Consider the following 20,900-nt stretch of genomic DNA (forward strand, 5'->3'; position numbering starts at 1 on the left):
TTCTTCATTGATATTCAAAAGAGGTCAGGTGTTGCTAGAAAAACATGTATTTTAAATCCGATTGGAAGAGTCTCCCCAATCTTTGGAAAAGTGTCTAAGGATTCACCTACACCTGGGCACTCTACATCACTAATACTGAGGCCATCCTTCAACAAAACCCTCTGTGCTGCTGGACTGATTCATGGTGACCAGTAGTGACCTCCTGACCTTCTGTGGTTTAAATCATGACAGCATTCGCTCCAACCCTATTGCACTTCTGCAAGCATCTTTCTAGCTCTTGGTGGATGTATTTCCTTTAAGTTCTCCATGTTGAATACACAGAATGTTTCCCAGTGAGTCTAGATCCAAAGTGAGACAATGAATGCAAGTTTGCTGGACAGCAGCCACTTGGGCACAAGTCATAATTGCAGGATAATGGCACATTGAATTTCCCTTCATTTCCCAAGATTTCCCTTGAGTCACTTGTTTTAAAGAGTTCATCTTTAAGCAACCTGACTAAGAGAGGATGGAAGGGGAACACAGGCAGGGAACAGAATACATCTCTCCTGATGTTCTTGTTTTATCTTAGTGATAAAACAATTAAAAAGTTTATTTGTGACATAGTTTTTTGAGAAAATGATTAAAATGTTTGTGTTGTGCTAAAATAAATAGAAGCAAAAATAGAGAGGAGCCAAATATAAGTGAACTGACTTAGTAATTTAACTTGAACAGCAATATTTTGTCTAATATTAAACAAAAAACAAAAAAAATATTATCATAGCATAAACTAGTGATCATACCAGACCAAGTCAGTGTTGAGCAAGCATCCATTTTACTAGTTATGGATTCAACTTTTCATTTTTAAGAGGGAACACTGAGTTAGTTCTTCTTTCACAGTCACACAAGTCACTTCTGTAAGTTACAGTGAACTGTAACACAAAAAGACCCAGTCTACTCCCAGTCTACAGGGTGGAGTACAACAAATGGAGGAAGTTCCCTCGCCTACATACACATCACAAGATCAAAATAAACTTACCTATTTTTGAAGTTTGAAAACCCTTTTATAACTCTTTAACGTGCATAAAACTCACTTTCTTGCTCTCTCTTTTTCACTCTCAACATGAACACATGGTCATAACTTACCTTTATAGTTGATCTTAAATCCTATGGATCCAACACTCTCATCTGACTGTAGGTGAAGCCACATCTGATGGGTCATGCTGACTATTAGGTCAGGAACAAAGCTACCTGACAGGCTGGAGCACAAAATACACTACGATTAAATCATCATCGTCATAATTGCTATCATAGAAAGTATAATTTTCATCACTGCAATCATAGACATAATCAGATTCTCAAGTGCCACTCTGAATGTGAACAAATTGCTGCAGCATACTGTGCAAGAGTTGAATGCTTTGGTTTGGTTTTGCAGAATGCTGCTCCAGGAAAGCAAATTTCTCAGAGTACATTTATACTATCTGGTCTTTTTTCAGACTGCCAGCGTCTTTAGACATGAAAGCTAATAGTGACTGCATGCAAAGTGAACTAAAATCATCCACTTTGTAAAGGCTCCGCATCTGTTATCCCTTTGGGCACAGCGGAGCATTTTCAACACTCAAGAACAGCTCGACTTTTTAAAAGGAGCACAAATAATACGCTGTTGTTTTACGATCTGACCACTTGCAACAAAGAGGATGGAGGATTTCGAGCCAGCTGGCAGTGGTCGGCTTACATAAAGAACCAGAATGAAATGGAACAGAGAAGAAGTAGAGGTAGTTTTTACTCTGACCATTTAGACTTTAGCATTTGATAGACTTACACTAGTGCTGCTGCTTATGAAGTTAGCTGGTCATTATGGAGACACAGTGTTCAATTCACAATCTCTTTTATGAAATCACAAACAGAAAAGCAGCACATTTTCTGAAAGTTATTACATTCATCTCTCAGAGTTTATCTTAAGACTTTACTTTGGTGAAGCTGCTTTGTTGCAATAATCTGCCTCTTACGACAGCACACCTTGCTTTGTATGTATCTCATTCTTACGGCTCTAAGAAGACAACTGGACTTATTATGGAGGCTTTTCAAGGAAGGACAAAGAACGATGTGATTTTTTTCTTTTCTTTTTTTTTTATGATATTCTATTTATGAGTTCAACATATCAGTGATACTTATTTGCCTCTGGAAAATTGAATGTGTTTTTTCCGAGTAGCTACCACCACCACGCACGTTGGCGTTGTTGGAGATATGATACAGTGTAGGAGCTGCCACCTCTGATTCACAGATGAATAATGCAGCAAAGTAAAGTTTAGATATTTATAATTTCCAAAATCACAAGCTTATCTCACTATCTGTATTATAGTCGACACTCTCTATACTTTATTAAGAAAAAACTCAATAAAAAACTTTTCAAAGGAAATAAATTGTATGAGTATGTAAAAGACAGCGTAATACTTACACTTGCAGTATAGTTGTAGGATCTCCCACCTCCCCTCCATCTCCTATAGTCAGAGTATCATAGGCTATCTCCAGGTCAAACTCTTCAAAGTTGATCTGGATTACCTACAGTTCACACACAGAAAAAAGACAGACATGTAAGTTTCACGCCACGCTCAGTTCAGCCCAGTCAAAATCGATCTGGGACTGAATTTTAAATGTAGGATTACAGAAGTCATGGTTACTGTATTAATACCCATAAGAAGATAAAAGAAGAGACCAGAATCCTACAGTGCATGGGAATGTGTTTAATGATTCCCTTTTAAGAACCATCAGTTTAGAGGATGAAGAACTGCTGTGCCATGATATTTATAACAGAGTATTAGGGCCACTGAAAGCAAACAACAAAACATCTCATAAAATTCCAGCTTTACTATTGAAACATTACAACTTAGCAATTCTAAAAAAATTTAAATTATGACTTTATTCTGATAACATAACTTATGTCCAAATAGTGGCCCAGGGATGTCAGTTTCACAGAAACTCTTAAATATGGCGGGTAAAAAGCAGTAAATATACTGATAGTGTGGAGTATAGATTGACAGAAATAATGATAAAAGTATGTAAAAGTAATCAAAGCCACAAAATACCTTGAATGAAAAGAAGGTATGAACAAGAAATAAATTAGAAATTACATGAACCATTTCAAGGGTATATATTTAAAATGATTTTTCCCTCCATTGACCCCAATCATTACCAGCATATGCTCCATAGCAGTTTTTATGTTTAGACGTTCACCTATGACCATATCACAGACACATTTCCCTCTCATGGAATTATACTAGACCAAAGGTGACTCATTAGAATTTATTAATGCATCACACAATGTGATGTGACTTTATTCAACACAGCATAAGGAACATGGGCAAGATAAGGAGCACCTCCTGCACTGCACTGGAAGCTGTGAGAATCAGCACACAGCTCAAAACTCTGATTGGGAATTATTAAACCAACATTTTCTGTTTCATCTAAGACCAGAGAGAAACACATTTGGCAGTGAGGAAGAGAGAAAAGGAGAAGGGAGGAGGAAGAAAAAAGAGAAATAAAGCAGGAGAGAGACAGAAAGAGGGGAGTACATAGACAGAAGGAAGAAGATGAAGGCAGATGGAAAAGGGGAGGAGAGAAAAGGAGGAGGCAACAGAAAGAGGGGGGGTAATAATGAATCTTTGATGCTAGCAATGTGCAGTGTTAGAATATTTCAAACTAGAATTCTGACTTGACCCTCAGGGGAAGATTGAAACCTCACTTTCCCTACCCTCCCTCCTCTTCCTCTTTCCTTGTGCAGAGTTTTCAGATTTCCAGATACAATATTCTGCTGGAGGACTTCAAAAACATCAAAAAGAAAAAAAAAAAAAAAAAAATTCATACACGTCTGAGTCGCTTACATGCTGGTGTTAATAGTGTGCATACTTCTCAGCATATCAATATCCTCTTATTTCTGAGCAGCTGTTTTTGTATTTTGTATTCAAAGATTCTGTTTGAGACAGACATCATAAATAACCTGGGAACATGATTCCACCCATGTGTGTGCTGAGGTGCAAACAGCTTATCCTCACTATGACCTTAATCATTGAATCTCTGAAGAACGAGAGAACAAATGAAAAACTGAGCACATAAGAACAGGGGCCATGCCTTTTCCCTTACCTGCTGTTTAACTGCTCATCTGGTGGCAGTGTTGCCTGATTTGCTCTTGCTCATGAGATTCATTTTTATTTCCCTCACAACTAGGAGCTACAACAGTCCATGATGTAACTTGTGGCAGAAAAGGCAGACTAACGTTTTGCCTGACATGAAGTCTACATGAAACAAAACAACTGATGTATCCATACCACAATAAAATTAAGCAAGATGGAAAGCCCAAGCACTACCATCACCTGATGTGACCGGAAAGGAGTTAAACGAGGGAAACTACAAAGATGAATCAGTGATTTGCCCATTGCTCACAATGCTGACTCAGTCTTATCAGCATGTAAGGCAGAAGATGGGATTAAAGCATTACCTACATCCCTGCTAAACTCTAAATGGCAAGTACACACACACGCATACCAGCACTCAAACACACACACACATAGAAACACACTCACACATACAGATACATCTCGGTGGAGATTCATGTGTCTATTCCTGCGATTACATCGCCACCATGTTCACTCATACCACATTATTCCTTTGAGCCCAAAGCAGACTTTCAATACAATTGCAAGTTTGACAGTAAATATGGTGCACCAGTATATGTCATGTGATTTATTTATTTATTTTTTTACACATACAGTATCATCAAAAGGCAAAATTAGATTTTTAATAAAGATGTATCTTTTCACATTAAAAATCCATGTTGGATACTTTCTTTCATTTCTTGAGGCAACAAAATTTTAGTACATTTATGTTTTATAAGCTCACCTTTATAGTTAGTCTTAGTGAGGCTACCATTGCAGAAAATTCTGCAGGTGCAGCAAATAATGCATGCACACGGAGAGTAGATTATCTTCTAAATTGCACACTTGATGTGCTTGAGGTTTAAAAATGCTGGTTTGTGTGGGGATTTATCCTGACAGATCATGTTTTTTTCTGATCCTAATGCAGTAACCTATCAGCAATAAAGATATTGCCACACATGTGCAAAAAAAGTCATCAACTATATAATCTGGAAAGAAAATATACATGTCTGCATGTTTTACATTATACAAAACAAACTCCTCTAGATTTTTACATGCTTCATGTAAAAGTGTGGTTCTGTAGTTTTTACACCAGCTCTGCACTTCCAGAAGTAATTCAATCAGTGCATCAATACTGGAAAATATTCCTCAAGGTTCATATGAAGTCACAGTAGTAGAGTAGATAATGTGCTGCCCTTCATCTTCACATCTGAAAAGAGAAATTTTGCATTTTCTAGAAGCTGAATAAAGCAAATGGGAGCAGGCAGTTACTGAGTAAATACCATGTGATGTAAAACACTAGAAATAAGGTTTGTTAGTTGGCCAGGTAATAGAAACCATCCAGTCTCCTCTGGCTGTTTAGCAGGAGACAGGCCAGCCCTGTTTGGCCACGTGGTTTATAGAAACAGAGGAGGGTCTGTGAGTTCCACTGATGAAAAGTGGTCCAGCTACCTCCTTGCATACATCCTTTATAGAACACACTAATGCTACATCAGCACTGTTCACACAGCATTAAACACAGCAGGGATATAACTACATTACACTGAGCCCATGTGTGTCTATGAATGTGAACATTACACTGAAGTCAACTTCGTTTGGAACCTCATTACTGACAGTGTTTGCGCACTTATGTGTGCGTTGTATATGTCTTTTACTGTGCTGTGTGTGTGTGTGTGTGTGTGTGTGTGTGTGTGTGTGTGTGTGTGTGTGTGTGTGTGTGTGTGTGTGTGTGTGTGTGATGGATGAAAGTGAACACTCTACATATTTCTCCTCTCCTCTAATTGGTGGGTGTTCATGCAAACATCCATCTCCCTCTCTCTCTCTCCCTCCATCTCTCCTGCCTCTCTCTGTCTTTCTCTCTTTCTAATTGGCTGCTGCATTCCTTCTTTCCATCCATCTATGGCTTCTAGCCAATGAGGCGACAGAATTGGATTTCTGCTTGATAAAGCACTTCCTTTTGGTTGTCTTGGAGACAATGAGGTGGGGGAGGCTTCCTACCCATATCATAATAAGATCAAGGGATACCTTGAAGATACATTTACCATAGGAATATCTGAAACACCTGGTGAGCGACACAGTCAGTGATGTAAAGCGGGCGCAGACAGACCTGGGGAATAACAGATTGTCTGTGACAGCATTACAGTAAACCCTCTGCCACTCGTCATTCCCCTTGAATTTGCTTCTGCCTGGACGGTTTAAGTTCTGCCATTGTGAGAAGAGCCGGGCTTCAGCAGATGAAGACTGATGGCTCGAGACTGTTGCAACTTAGTGTTTTTCCCTTACTTCTGTTTCATTGAGCTGAATCCACCAGGATAGAAACCAACTCTGAACAGGAACCTGTAGGAAAGGCTATGCACAGCTTATACTGTTGCTATGCAACTGCTGTACTGGAAATTGCATTTGAATCACAGTTCTCTTTTACTAAATGTTTCATATTTTTTAACCTGAGCCCTAAAAAAAAGTGCTATGCTGTTCATCCTGTCAAGAAGATGCAGGAGCATGCCATTCTACTGACTCAGAGTGAGCAAAAGAAGCCAGCGCAGTGATTTTTTTTAAAGTCTTTTTTTTAAAGTGGTTTCTGCCTTGTGGCTTCAGTATGTGATTTCAGTCTGATTTCTGTAGGCCTACCAGGCATTACTGAATTCAGTGCCTATAAACTAGTACAAAGAAAGCCTAACCAAAAGCAATTTTCTATTCTCACTGAATGTCATGGCATTACACTTCCTTTCTGTTTGTCATAGTGGTGTTAACTATATATGCAGTACTCTTCCTGTATCCACGCATTATACATGACAGTGTGCATGCAAATGTGTATGAAGTGACACTGAGCCAGTTAATACTTAATTCTGTCAATTTATATATCAGAGCATTTTGCATTTGTATTAATGAACTAAGGAAATAGCTTAGACACATACAGTAGACATGAAGTTGCCAAAAATTTCATCTTATTTCACACATCATAAACAAGTAATGTGAAGAATAGAAAAATAGAAAATTGTGCAGTAACATCTACTAGAAGAGAAGAGAAGAGAAGAGAAGAGAAGAGAAGAGAAGAGAAGAGAAGAGAAGAGAAGAGAAGAGAAGAGAAGAGAAGAGAAGAGAAGAGAAGTCTTGTAATGGCCTTCCTGTCCTGCCATCCCCAAGGTTAAATGAGAAGAGGAGAGAATGAATTGGCTCTAAAGGCTCATTCTGCCAAAACTAAATGAAGCAATAACATCAGAGAGCTATAGAAACCCATTAACACTTAACCTGAGAGAGGGAGCAGAGTGGTAAGCAGGGAGAGAGGAAGAGGATGATGGAGGGAATGGGGCTGACAGAAAGAGACAAAGAGAAGACACCCTGTATCTCTTTACTTTCAGAGTACGAGAGGGAGAGAGTAAGAAATGTAGAATATGTATGGGTGCAATGGAGAGCGCGAGACGCGTGAAGCAGTGAAAAACAGACTTTTTCCCTCAAGTTCCCTCCTCCTCCCTCTCTCTATTCTCCCTCTCTCCATAGTAATTTGATGGTTTCAGGCTGAGCTCTTTAATGAAGAATCTGGGTAATTCTGAGGACAGAGCCTCTGGGAGTGAGAGAGCAGGAAGGATGGGTAGTTCAAAAAAGACCGAAAAGGAAAGATGAGACAGAGAATGAGAAAAAGGAAGTACAGGATGAAATAGGGAGAGACACGTACAAGCAATAAAAAAAGAGATGTTCTGCTAGTGGAAGAGGCGGACTCAGTTGGGACTTTTCCTTTACTCCAAATGTGTTATACTGCTTGCACCATCACCCTCTTCCCCATTTCCCCCCTCTTCAGCCACATGCTCTCTCTCTTTTGAGTCCAAGTGTGTATCTGTCTATTTTTTTGCCTTCTCTCCTCAGGAGATCAACTGACCACTCACCTGCCTGCTAAGCTGCCCCTCATTCCCTCATCAGCCTCCTAACTGAGGACAGCTTTTTACTGCCAGTGTGCCAGATCATCACTGCTCTCATTCTGTTCTAGCCATTCTTGCCTGTTACCTGTTGTTCACCTGCCAATATCCTACCGTTTGTTTGCCTCTGCCACCTGCCCAACATAAGCCTGCCTTTGAACCTAGTAAATTACCTTTTGCTCCTCTAGATACTTCTGTGGATCTGCAATTTCCTACTGAGCAATGACAGAATGTGGATTCCTAAACCAATGTGTACTGGAATATCCGTATATCTCAGTATCTGTATACCTAACCATGTGTTTTTGCAAAGTTGAAAGGGTTCATTCAAATGTTTGTCAACATTTTGATATATCATAATAAAATTGAGTTTAGGAGCTTAAAGCCATTTATGCGATTTATTTTACAATAAATCAATAGCCTTTATAATCTTTAAAAGCCCCTCTTTGATTAAATAAATATGTACCAACATGTATGATATTCACTTTGTTAATGTAAAGTTCCTCCCAAAGTAAGTAAAAAGTGCTTGGGTTGCTCCTTTAAATTGTACCTCATGTCACTTTACAATTTCTAAACTTTAAATACTTAACATCTTCTAATTGATTGATTAATACTACTGATGTCAAAGACTTAAAAGCATTTTTGTTTAATTCAGCCAAAAATCCACTAGCAAACAATGACACTTATCTCATGGCAATGAGACAAGTCTGACAGCGCTAAAGATGCTAATCCAGGAGCAAGATGAAGATGGAGATGGAGGTCAATTTTCTTCATGATTTAACTAATATGACTGCTCTTGCATGTGCCTCCTCACAGATGCCCCACATGAATACAACAACTTGCCAAGACAGATGAAAAATGAATGATATGGGAAATGGTTTAAGAGTCAAATTAAAGGCACTTAGATTAGGCACTTTTTGTGATGCTCATCCCTTACTAGTGCTTTATCTTCATCTGGCTCTTTAAATGGGCTTAATATATTACCAAGCCTCCACTCCTCTGTCGTACCAAATTTCTATAAATGCCAAACTGATGAATGTGGTCACAGCAATGGGTTTAACTCTCAGATTTCCAAAAATATGTGGGACAGATATGTTATAAAAAGTTTAAATGTAGAGGTCTTTGAGAATACCTGACCCCTGAAAACTAGTTGACATCTGTTCCAGGTCAGATTTGATGTTAATGGCCAAGGGACTCATTAAATCTTTGACTGAACCCAACAAAAGATTCTGATAACAACAGCAACATAAAATTCATCTTTAGCAGATCAAAACGCAATGACTTACCTTCTAGAATGTGGCTTAATCATATTTAGAAACTGTGTCTGTTATTTTTCAAGCATTGCATTTTGGCCAGAAGCAATGAATGCTGGATATTTTGTTTCTCTTTGACTCACACTACACACTGAATTTCACCACAGCCTTTTTTTGTGTATGTGTGTGTATATATATATATATATATATATATATATAATTTTATTCATGGTATATAGTCTAGGGACAAGGAGAAAGAGGCAGTGATGAAAGATAACGTTTCTGACCTGAACCTGACCGGAACCACGGATGTGGTGCTTTACGTGTTATGGGTTTTAGCCCCTGGTGTACTGTGTCTGTGTTTCTGAATGGATGTCCACATTCCTGAGGTTTGATATAGTGTCATACAAGACATAAATACCATGTGGTGCAGTGTAGTACATGACATGTATATCATTCAAAATAGTGTATGACATTTTGTATATCTATGATGCAGTGATAAAAGGCATGCATATGACTGAGTATAATGCATACTGTGTATGTGCTGCAATAAGGTGCATGACATGTACATGATATAGTATGGAACATAACAGTATATGCCATCTATAAAGCCTTGAAAATAAAGGGCTATAAAAGTGACTTGACATAGCTTTAGTTGATCTGATCTTCGTTAAGAACAACGTGTTTGACAATAGCTATAATCACACATACATACACAAATACATACACTTTAATTTTAAACTTAAAAACACACATCACACATGTATACACATATAGCCCAAAGAGTGCAGAAGGGCATTAGTACTGCAGCCTTCAACAGACACAAACACATTGTAGCCTTCAACAGAGAATGTATTGCTCTAGGCCATAAACCAGAGGCCTTGGGCAGTGACAGAGAGAGTTGTGTGTGAGAGTGCAGGAGAGAGAGGGAGAGGGGGGAGGGGGGGGGGGGATAGAGAGAGATAGAGAGAGAGAGGGAGAGAGAGAGAGAAAGTTTGAGCAAGATCAAAGTGTGTATGTCTGTGTGTGTATTTGTGTGGATGAGAAAATAAGCTAGTGTGTAGTTCTGCACACATGTATGAAAAAGTGTGTCTATGTGTGCATGTATGTCCCTATGGTGCTGACGCAGGTGTTGCCATTGACGACAGAGCGGTCACCACAGTGACCCTGAGAGGAATAAGAATGTGTCTCCTGAATACCAATCAGATTTCTCCTGGGACATAGAGCGACCAATAGCAGCTATCATTCTGACCTCCAGCCTATCATCTGCCCCTTTGCAGGATTAACCAATCACACTGAATAAGACACTGATATGCCCTGACTAGCATATAATTTACAGTACCTCCTGCATGAATTATTATCAACACATTTCAATTATGTAAAAATGTAGTTAAACCAACTTTGCAAATGCCTGTAAGATGTGCTGTGCTATATCAATTAAAATTAGATCTGATGCATGAAATTCAAATGGAGCAAAACCTGGGAGCTAGTTCAGGAAGACAACTTGAAGATTACATGCACTCCCTACTCTTGCTCTGTAATTGCTGATGTTGCTTACTTAACCTTTCATAAGCCCCCTCTTCCACCGCATCTCTCACCTGTAGGATTAAAGCTCCCCCTTACATGGGAGTTATCATATTCTCAGTGTTGAGCTTGGGTATATTTGCAGAGAGTAACTCAATAATACGTTTTAATGCAATAAACAGATCAAACAGTCATATTTGATTTAGGTTTAGAAATAATTCATAGCAATGTGTGTTAATTAACAACAACAATTTGAATTTGAGAGTTTGTTTGACAGATAGAGACATAAGGACAAAAGGAAGAGAGGATGAGCTTTACCTTATTGGGATTTGAAGCAGTAATTATCCACACACACTGTGCATTGCTCTCATATTGAATTGGGAAGTTAGGAGATGTAAAGGTTCCTGACGGACCATGAAGATTACTGCCACATGTCTTCACTGTGAACAGAAAAAAAACACAAAATCATTGTTATAAGAAACGACTGTAGACTTAGGAGTGGTATTCACAAAAGCAATTATACACTGTTGAGTCACCGCACTACAACAGAGAGACAATTACCTTTATAATTAAACCATTTAGGTGACACTTAACCAAACATTCTCAGAATAAATCCAAAAGCAAAATATAGCTCTTGTGGGTCACATAAGTAATCCAGTAAAGAACAATTAAAAGTGACACTAATACAACACTGAGAGCTATCAAAAGGATGGGTGTGGTGATGGAAGAAGAGAAGAGAAGAGAAGAGAAGAGAAGAGAAGAGAGGAGAAGAGAAGAGAAGAGAAGAGAAGAGAAGAGAAGAGAAGAGAAGAGAAGAGAAGAGAAGAGAAGAGGGTCAGATAGATGTTATTGATACTGTCAGCGACATCTCCCTGGATAGCAGTACTTAATTGGAAGCTATTGGCTGTGAAATACCACAGGATTAGCAAGAGTTGCAGTATTGACTGATAGAGACACTCACCAGCAATTTACTCTCAAAATCTATTGAAAGTCAACAACTTCCATCTAGTAGCTGGGTATTAATTACATTCCATCTTTAAAAGAACTAAAACATCTACAGTGCAGCTTGGGACAACACACATCTTACACGGAGCTATGACGCTTAATTGGTTGACCAATGGTGTATAAGTGTACAACTATGTGATTTGAGTGGAGATTCTCTATGAAAATCCATAGAAGAATATTACTGTATGTCAACACTTGTGTGCTGGAAAAGTCATACACTAATACTAAAGTTACACTCAGTGGGGTGTTGAAAATGACACATGCTAGTTGTTCGATAAACCAGCTAAGCCTTTATTAGGCTGTGTGTTCTGACTTGATGTGATAGGGAACCTGCTTTTCTGTCCTTGGGTCGTCCTGTTAGAGTTGGGAGGTAATTTTCTGGTTGGTTTGAAGTAGCGTTTGTTCCTTAATTAGTTTGTTCAGTGGTAGGCCACAGGAACACGTGCAGTTAACAGCCACGCACACACTCACACTCACACACTCACACTCACACACACACACACACAAAATAAAAGCATATGAGCACGAACGTTTATATGGTCATATTTTAACAACAGACACATGCATATCCAGTCACACATTGACACGTACTGCACAGTCAAGAAACAAATGCACTAAACACTGCAAAATCACAGACTCGCATATACACACCATTAGCACAGTGTCACAGGAGGATTTGTGTGCGCAAAAACATAAAAAGAGGCACAATGATGTGCATCCAAACATAACCTATACATACTCACCATCCACGCACAATTCACAGACATGCAAACTTACAAACGCTTTCAGTCACACACCTGACTGCTACTGAGACGTGGTCTGAATGAAGGAGAGGGACTAGTAAAAGAGTCATACCACAGTGTGTTTGTGTGTGTTTCTTTGTGTGTGTAATGGGGTGTGTCCATGAGGTGCTGTAAGAGAGTGTCAGAACAAGTACAAGACACCTTAGAGACATCTTATATCTCTCTAGTCTGTCTCTCTCTCCTTGTTTCCCTGTCTCTCCTGGATCTCTGCCTGAGTTCCCCTTGACTGAACCCAGTGGTTGGTTGTTTCTCTAATTCTCTATAATGCATCTTCAGATGACCTTCTCTTGTGTTCAGCTCACTGCAGTTTATACACTGATAGATACACAGAGATGAAGTGGGTGTGCGTTTGAGTTGCACATGACAAATGATTTATCTGCATGTCACAAAGAGAGTGTGTATCTTAGTAACAGTGTGTGTATGTGTGTACATTGACAGCTCAATCAGCGTGGCCTGAACGAATGGCCAGTCCATTGCCGTGCCAACAGCAGAATGGGTATGGTGTTGCTATAGTGATAGTGCGGAGAGAGTTATCACCAGAATTACCAGAGGAGCTAACATCCCATAATTTATATTAAACTCTATCCGTCTCTCGGCCTGCATCTGTCTGTCTCTCGCTCCATCTTACTCTCTGTGCTTTTTATTCACGCTGTTTGGGTCCTTCTGTCAGCCATTGTCAGTAGTTCATGATTCACAGTGCAGCCTGTCATCTGCTCTTAGTATCTGTCCATCTCTTTTTCTCTCTGTTTTTCTTTCTGTCTCCTCCTGTGTCTTTTGCATGTTTTACTTACATATGAATGCATCATAGGTAATAACCTAATCAGTTAATATGCTCTATAATAATACTGAATCTTCCTGCATAATAGAAAAAATTACTTTTTAAACTTTCATTACATTTAACTTTTATCTAAAGTGTCATTAACGGATTATTTTGGTCTTTGGTGGCAACAGAACAAGTTCTATAAATAACATTATCATTTTATAAAGCTGTTATGCTGAATATGCTGTTAGCAAATAATTACATTTATTTATACGTCCAACAGACAAAGCAATTAGCATTCATTTGGTGTTCTGTATCTGGTTGGCTAGATGTACACACAAGTCAATTTTTAGCTCTACCTTTAGCTCTGTTTTGGTCTCCATCAATGTCTGGCAGAAATATCTGGCTCTTTGGAGGCTAAATGCTCCTCTATGCTAATAACCTCTCTTCATGCTGTTTGGTGCTGGCTGGTAATGTACTGAGGGACTATCCTGTGATTGATGAGAGATGATGAGCTTCCTGGCCAAAAAAAAAAAGAAAAAACAAAAAAAAACAACGAGCTAAAAAAATCTGTAAAGCTGCAGAGCTTGGTTATGATTGCCTGTAGGTTTGTCACTGATACCTTTTACATTACACGTGGTCATTTGATCCACTGTAATATACACAGTGTCTAGCTTTAAGGAAGAATTTGAGTGCAGGACTATTACTTATAATGGAATAGTTTTATAATGATGGTCTCACTGTCTCTGCCTGTCTGTCAGTCTGTGTAACTTTGTCTCTGTCTCGCCCAAAAGGGCTACACTATCATTGAAGAGATAATAAATTTTAGATTAAATTAAAATTTTTGATGAGGTCTATCTGGTACTAAAAGCATATTGTTGGAATCATGAGCGAGATTAACTGAATGTTTAAGGCTGGAAGTGCAGAGAGAGAGAGAGAGAGTCTGTGTGTGTGTGTGTGTGTGTGTGTGTGTGTTTGTGTGTGTGTGTGTGTGTTTGTATGTGTGTGTGTGTTTGTATGTGTGTGTGTGTGTGTGTGTGTGTGTGTGACAACATATCCGCTTTTGAGTTTATATATTCAGATCAAGTAGATTCCCCCAGGATTCTCACTTTCTCTCTCTCACTCACACGCTAACAAATTGACACAAACATGCATACCCACACAAACCATTGGGAGGCGGACCAAAATTAAATTATGTTTCAGGCAAGGCTCACATTGCCAAAGCTTATGCTGTAGCTCCAATGCCCTTGCCCACAGTTCTCTAAAGTTTTGTTTTATGGCTTCAGAGTATAACTGAAACGCCCCATAAGCAGTGGGAAGGTTTCTTTGAGAAATGTTTTTGAGTAAGAACCTCAACATTGTTCAGCTTCACAGTGTTTTGACTTGGTTCTCCATTCTAGCATAACAGAAACTCATACAGTAAGTGTCTCATTCGGTCTGATCTCTGCCTCACACTCAAGGTCTATGAATTGGCTGCTTTCTCAGCAGGATGGCCTTTGCAGTTAGCAAGTTGCCCCTCCAATGGAAGGCTCAGGTTCAGTCACCCATACAACAATACCTGCTGAGCATATCAAGGGCACTTGATCCCTACCTATTCCAGATTATGTGCCCAACCCTGCACAACAACCAGAGTGCACAGAGAGAACAGTGTGTGGGAGGTGGATGTAAATCAGATAAAAAATTGAATGAAATTGTACGCAGAGTTTTCAGAAGTGCACAATTCGTGTGCTAATTTTGAAATGGCATGCTACTGGAGAAGCAGTGTCCTCTTGGTGCAAATGCATCTTTGGTTTCAGTGCTAGATGGCCAACTTTTTTATGTGACCAAGATTTAATCAATTATTTATTGTACACATTTGCCATAACGTTAATGTTTTGGTTTATTTGCCTTTCATCAAGTAAACTACATACTATGATACTAGGCATCAAAGTAGATGTTTTATTGGCTTATAAACTCACAAATCAATCTATGGCATGCCCCGTTGACACTGTGTATAATCTACCAGTTCATCACAAAAAGCCTACGGTGATTTTTAAAGAATAGTTATCTTGCTTATGATGGTAATTTCCTCATCAAAGGAAGTTCATGATTAAAGGAAATTAATAATTAAAGAACCATTTCCATAAAAGGAAAGTTCTCATTAAAGCATCTTTGACAGGGATGATGTGTAATCAACTAGACAGGTAAGCTCAAATGAAATCCTCGAATCCAGATTTTGACAAAAAAGGGTTAGAGGGTATCCTCTATTTTTCTGTCGAAGACAAGGATACAAATATTACTTGTCAGGCTATCATGTTCACTTTTAATCACAGGCGCTCTTTGTCTGGATTATATTTGAAAGTTTTATACGGTGCCAATAAGTATAGCAAATTTGAATTTGGATGAATGTTACAATGTCAGAAAACTTATATACCAGTAAAATACATTTCAACCAATTCAGAATTTTTCAGTGATAACTTTTTATAAAATTAATGTGGTCACACTGAGGCTTAGATCATGGTTTTGATTTGATTTTGTAGGAAAGCCAAACTGGCTGTTTTAACAGGCTGCCTACAGGAGCAGATAGATTGACCAATGGACACAGAGGATGATTGATGACATCATTAAGCTGGCACACTGTGTTCCAATGTCCCTCACTCTGGTTAGAGCTTTAATGGTTATGTGCGCACACACACACACACACACACACACACACACACACACACACACACACACACACACACAGTTAAATGCATGCTCAATCACACCAACAGACAGTCATTTAGTGCAGTTGTTGTACAGTGTGTATAGACATTAATTTCCGTCCTTCTTCTTACTTTCTTTTCATTGTTTCCTATTTGTAGTAAACATATGTGCATGTGTTTGTCTGTCTCTGTGTGTGTGTGCATCAGGCTGACATATAGCACTCTTCATTGAGTCATTATATTCAGGCAGATCAACTGAACTCCCCTGGAGTTCTCTCTCTCTCACACACACACATACACCACCTACACACACAAACACAAACACACACACACACACACACACACATACACAGACAACACACAGAGAGAGAGCCAGAGAGAGAGAGAGAGAAAGAGAGAGAGAGAGAGAGAGAGAGAGAGAGAGAGAGAGAGTTGGCTCAGTGACCTTGCCATCTGTCCATTAATCAAGGTGCCACATGGACACACTCTCTCTCTCTCTCCCTCCCTCTCTCATAAAGTGTTGTAGGAGTGGACAGAAGGACATTTCAGTTTGATGGCTGTTTTTGTAGTTTATTTTTAAGTTTTATAAGTTTTGTAATTGTTTAATTGTATCTAATAAAGTGATTAACACACTGTCCCTCTCTGACTCTCTTTTTATATTTATCTGTCTCTTTCTGTCGGTTCACTGTTGTGACATAAAGGGAAAATTTTCACAATACATTCACTTCATATCCCCCCTAATGTTTCAACAGACACTTTTAGCTGTATTTAAGTGTTTTGACAGAAGTGACCCTTTAATAAGTCAGCTGGCTTGATGCTTCCTGACAGATTGCCGCTCTCGATGTTATTCATGAGTTTCCACATTGGCTATTGGCTGGTCTGGATGTAAAGGTCAAATCTAAACTGTGTTAAGCTAGACACAGCCTTTCTCTCATTCCATTTTTGTTTAACAGGATAAAACAAAGTAGGCTAAATAAGGACACTCTACTTTAGGGAACACAGTATTTTCTCAGTGACGAGCAAATTGCACTTGTAATGAAACACAATCATGGCTGCTCTGCTGCTCTTACACACTAGTTTACCTGTTGAACTCATTCCAAAATTACCTTTTTTTGTCATGCACCTGCAAAGCCAGTGGAGGTGTAAACAGCGGCAAAAGGCCATATTCATTGGGCTCAAGTACATAATTTTGTGCATGTGTCTGTTAGACAATTTCATGGCTCCAAATCAACATACTTGTGCCAAGGTAAAGTGGTGCAAATCCGGTTGTGTTTATGCATATTATGCATATGCAGCACAGTTATTTTTGTTGACCTACACATTCTGGTACGAAACTGCGCTGGCATTTCCACCAGCTCAGTCCACCTCTGCAAACATTGTGGGCATCTTAATTAATTCAATCTTCTAAAAAAAAAAACTGGCACTCAACCTTCTGTATTATTCTACACACTAGAACAGTAAGCCTCACAGGTTCCACATTTATACAGAGAAAATCATTAGGAAAAACCCTTTAGGAAAAAAAAAATATAGTCACTAATATCTGATACGTTTTACCTTACTAACTTATTGTAGTTGTAACCTTGTTGAGTAGATATGTCTCTCAGAGTTATGCATGATTTCTAGTGTCTCTGCAAAATCAACTTTAGAATAAAAAAGTTTTGGAAACACTTTGTTGTGCTGTGATGTGCTGCATTGTTCTTTCTTGGAGGCCAACTGCAGCTTATACAGAAGATGCAATGAATTGATATGACTGTCCATTACTGAAGTGCACCATCACCACAGCTGCTATTACTATAAACCTCCTAACAATGCAAGCTAGCTCCACTTCCAGATAGTGCTGTGTTTGCCAAGCTGGAGCTTGTTCCTCTTTCAACTAAAACTGCAAAAATGCATGGGTCCATGTGCGCTTGTCTTCGGTGTAATGGATCCTGATGTTTCAGATGCATAGAAAATCTTTACACATCTTCATTGAATGCCTACATGATGATAATATCATATCCTGGTTGCTGACTGGAAAAAGAGGGTAGAAAATAAAACTAATTAATTTCATTAATGATAAGAGCCACAGACTATTCTCAGACAGGAGCAAAGTCTATTCTGCTCATAGTCTATTAGCCTTAGACTAGCCCTTCTCTCTTACCTTTGGGGCATTTTTATTTTCATAATTTCAATATTGGCTTTTTGTCCCTAAGGGGATACTGATTTTTGTGACTAGGTTTAAAAATAGAGGAGTAGTCTCTAGTCTCCTCTATGCTTTTCAGCTAAGGCAATGCCACCGAAACAGCTTTAAATGTATATTTGCAATGTTTTGCTTTTCTGTTTTCTCTTTTGAGTGATCTTGGCATAGAACTCGAACAAAGTCTCAGCATTGTTGTCAAATAGATATGATTCCAATGTTACATGTATCTTGTCCTTCAAGCAACCTCAATATATTCATTCTGGGATTCACAGGATTTTTGAAGATGCATACCTTTCTGTTTCACCAGAGGAGGATAGAGATATACTGCATAACAATGACACACAGCAGTACTTGCATGAGTAGCAAACAGAAAAAAACTAGTGTCTTCTTTTTCAACAATATTATTGTCTAAACAGGCATCGATTGTGGATCATTTAATGTGTTTACAGGTAGGTTTGTCAGAAATTGTATCATGAACTGTAAACAATAAATATGAACTGCTTGTCTTTTAGTATAGTGTATCAAAAATTGAGTGTATGCATTTTGTATTAGGGGACCATGCTGGAGTAACAGTGCCCTCAATTGTGAGACGCTTAGAATAACAAAGATCAACTAGCACAGAATCACTTGTTACTTAGCAACAACCATGGAGCAGAATGGTTCACTTTGTCAATATTTTGTCAAAAAGTTGTTCACTGACTGTTATTTGTGCTGGGAATACAAGTGTCCTGTTATTTTAAATCAACAGAGTTTTAATGATGCACACCTGCTTCTCAGAAGTTTTGTAGCTCTCACCCTGACCACATACTTTTCTTTCAAACATCCCTGATGACTGGGAGACTGATGGCTGTGTTACATGGTGATAGAAGTCATTTCTTTTCATTCACTGCTTCGAGGGACAACAGCAGGGACTTTTAATGTCACTGGTAATCAGGCCTTTATGCTTAGCCCATCGCAATATGGAGGTAAATGCAAGAGTTGATTGGCTTAATGTCAGTGGCTATATTTAATTGCTCGTTACAAAGTGTTTAGTGATGATGAATACCTCAGAGCCAGTAACAATCCTAAAGAGCCAATCTAAGGGTATCAGCACTATAACATCTCTGATAATGAGCTGGATAATAAGGTTGATTGGCAGAGACCAATCAGAGCTCAAGTGAGACAGTCATATCCAAACAGTATTGGCCAGGTTATATCTTGCCTGCTTACAAGGATCTGTGCTGTCATGGCAACATCAGTCCCCCTGTGTGTCTGGTTCACAGTTGAAACCTAGAGTAGCATTTGAGGCTACTGGTTAGATTGTGTCCTTTAACCAGAGAGCAAGATAGCAGGACCCATGACTGACTTGCATCTACCCTGTTCATGTGTCCCTGTCCCTACGGGCTCCAAGGGTGCTACTCTGTAGCTGTTGCTGACCTTGCACTTCATCTCACAGTAGAAGAGGGCTGGTACATCACAAAATCATTATTCAGATCTGGCTGGATTCAGTGTTTGCTCCTACAGTAAGGTTAATAATTTGAAGTTGACGTTCCAAACACTGTACATGTATTTTTGTTAAAATGGTGCATTACTGCATTCCCAAGTTTATCTGGTGTTCATATGCTAATGTATTATCATGGCTTTAGTGAGTCCTTTCAGACAAGCTACAATTTAAGCAGAAAAAGTCACTGTGACAATTTTCAGCTTTGCCTTGACTCCTTCATCTGTTTCCTCCATTTCTCTGCCCTCATTTTCTCTTTCCTAACTTCTTTCTCCTTTTCAGTTCTATATGTCAGTGATTATTAGTTAGGTGTTAAAGTAGTTCTCTCTCATCCTCTCTCTCTCTCTCTCTCTCTCTCTCTCTCTCTCTCTCACACACACACACACACACACACACACACACACACACACACACAGTGAATATTGGTTTTTATGTTAAAGTATGTGTCTCCAGCCACAGTCTGAAGCTTAGTGAAGGGAAACATGACAAACGGCTTTGGCATTTAACATGACACACGCCCTCCCTCTCTGTCTCAGTCCTTCTGTGTGAGCACATGTGTGAATATATGTTCGTGTGTGTGTAGCAAGTGTGAGCCTAAAACAGTGGCAGATGTGAAAACAGAACCAGTAAGGAAAGCATGATGAAGCATTTAGTGAAATGATGAAAAACACAACTGTCACCATGTAAGGAGAAATTTGGTGTCACTTTTGTCTCTTTACTGTATGTATGAGCAGATAATATATCCTCTGTCTCCTTAAAAACTGTATTGCAAATTGCTACTTGATTTATATGATATATTGATCAATAATGATTGGAATGGTGTTTGCCAACAGAAGTGGTTACCGACAGTTTACTGTGTTTACAATAAATGGTGTCATTTTAGGTCCTGAACAATCACTATCATAGCTGCCCTGATGAAAGCATGCAACTGCTGAATGTTAGTGAGGCACCACACTGAAAACATTGGATTATGGAGTGTTTTGATTCATGATTTTCTAGCCAGAGGCTTGAAACAGAATTGGGATTTTTTCCACTATAAACGCAACACTTATCAATACAAACTCATGCTGAGGAAAGGCCAAGGCAACACACTGGCATCATTTTGAGGCAGTGTACATGGGCAGTTCTGCTTGAGTACTTTCACATTTATGATTGCAGCCTCTTCCTCCATGTGTAT

General features: G+C 38.9%; 1 protein-coding gene across 5 annotated transcripts in view; it reads right to left on the reverse strand.

Annotated features, from left to right (window-relative positions):
- Window positions 1-20,900, reverse strand: part of LOC139634681 (CUB and sushi domain-containing protein 3-like) — a 334,573-nt gene that overhangs the window by 98,629 nt on the left and 215,044 nt on the right. For all 5 annotated transcript variants that reach the window (XM_071501310.1, XM_071501309.1, XM_071501308.1 and 2 more), the window contains exons 10-12: window positions 11,131-11,252; window positions 2,435-2,538; window positions 1,123-1,235 (exon numbers count right to left, since the gene is read on the reverse strand). In XM_071501310.1, the coding sequence (XP_071357411.1) occupies window positions 1,123-1,235; window positions 2,435-2,538; window positions 11,131-11,252 (339 nt within the window). The remainder of the gene's footprint in view (window positions 1-1,122; window positions 1,236-2,434; window positions 2,539-11,130; window positions 11,253-20,900) is intronic.

Source organism: Trachinotus anak, unplaced genomic scaffold (assembly GCF_046630095.1).
Source record: "Trachinotus anak isolate AG129_WGS33_773 ecotype Australia unplaced genomic scaffold, CSIRO_AGI_Tana_v1 ptg000016l, whole genome shotgun sequence".
NCBI lineage: Eukaryota > Metazoa > Chordata > Actinopteri > Carangiformes > Carangidae > Trachinotus > Trachinotus anak.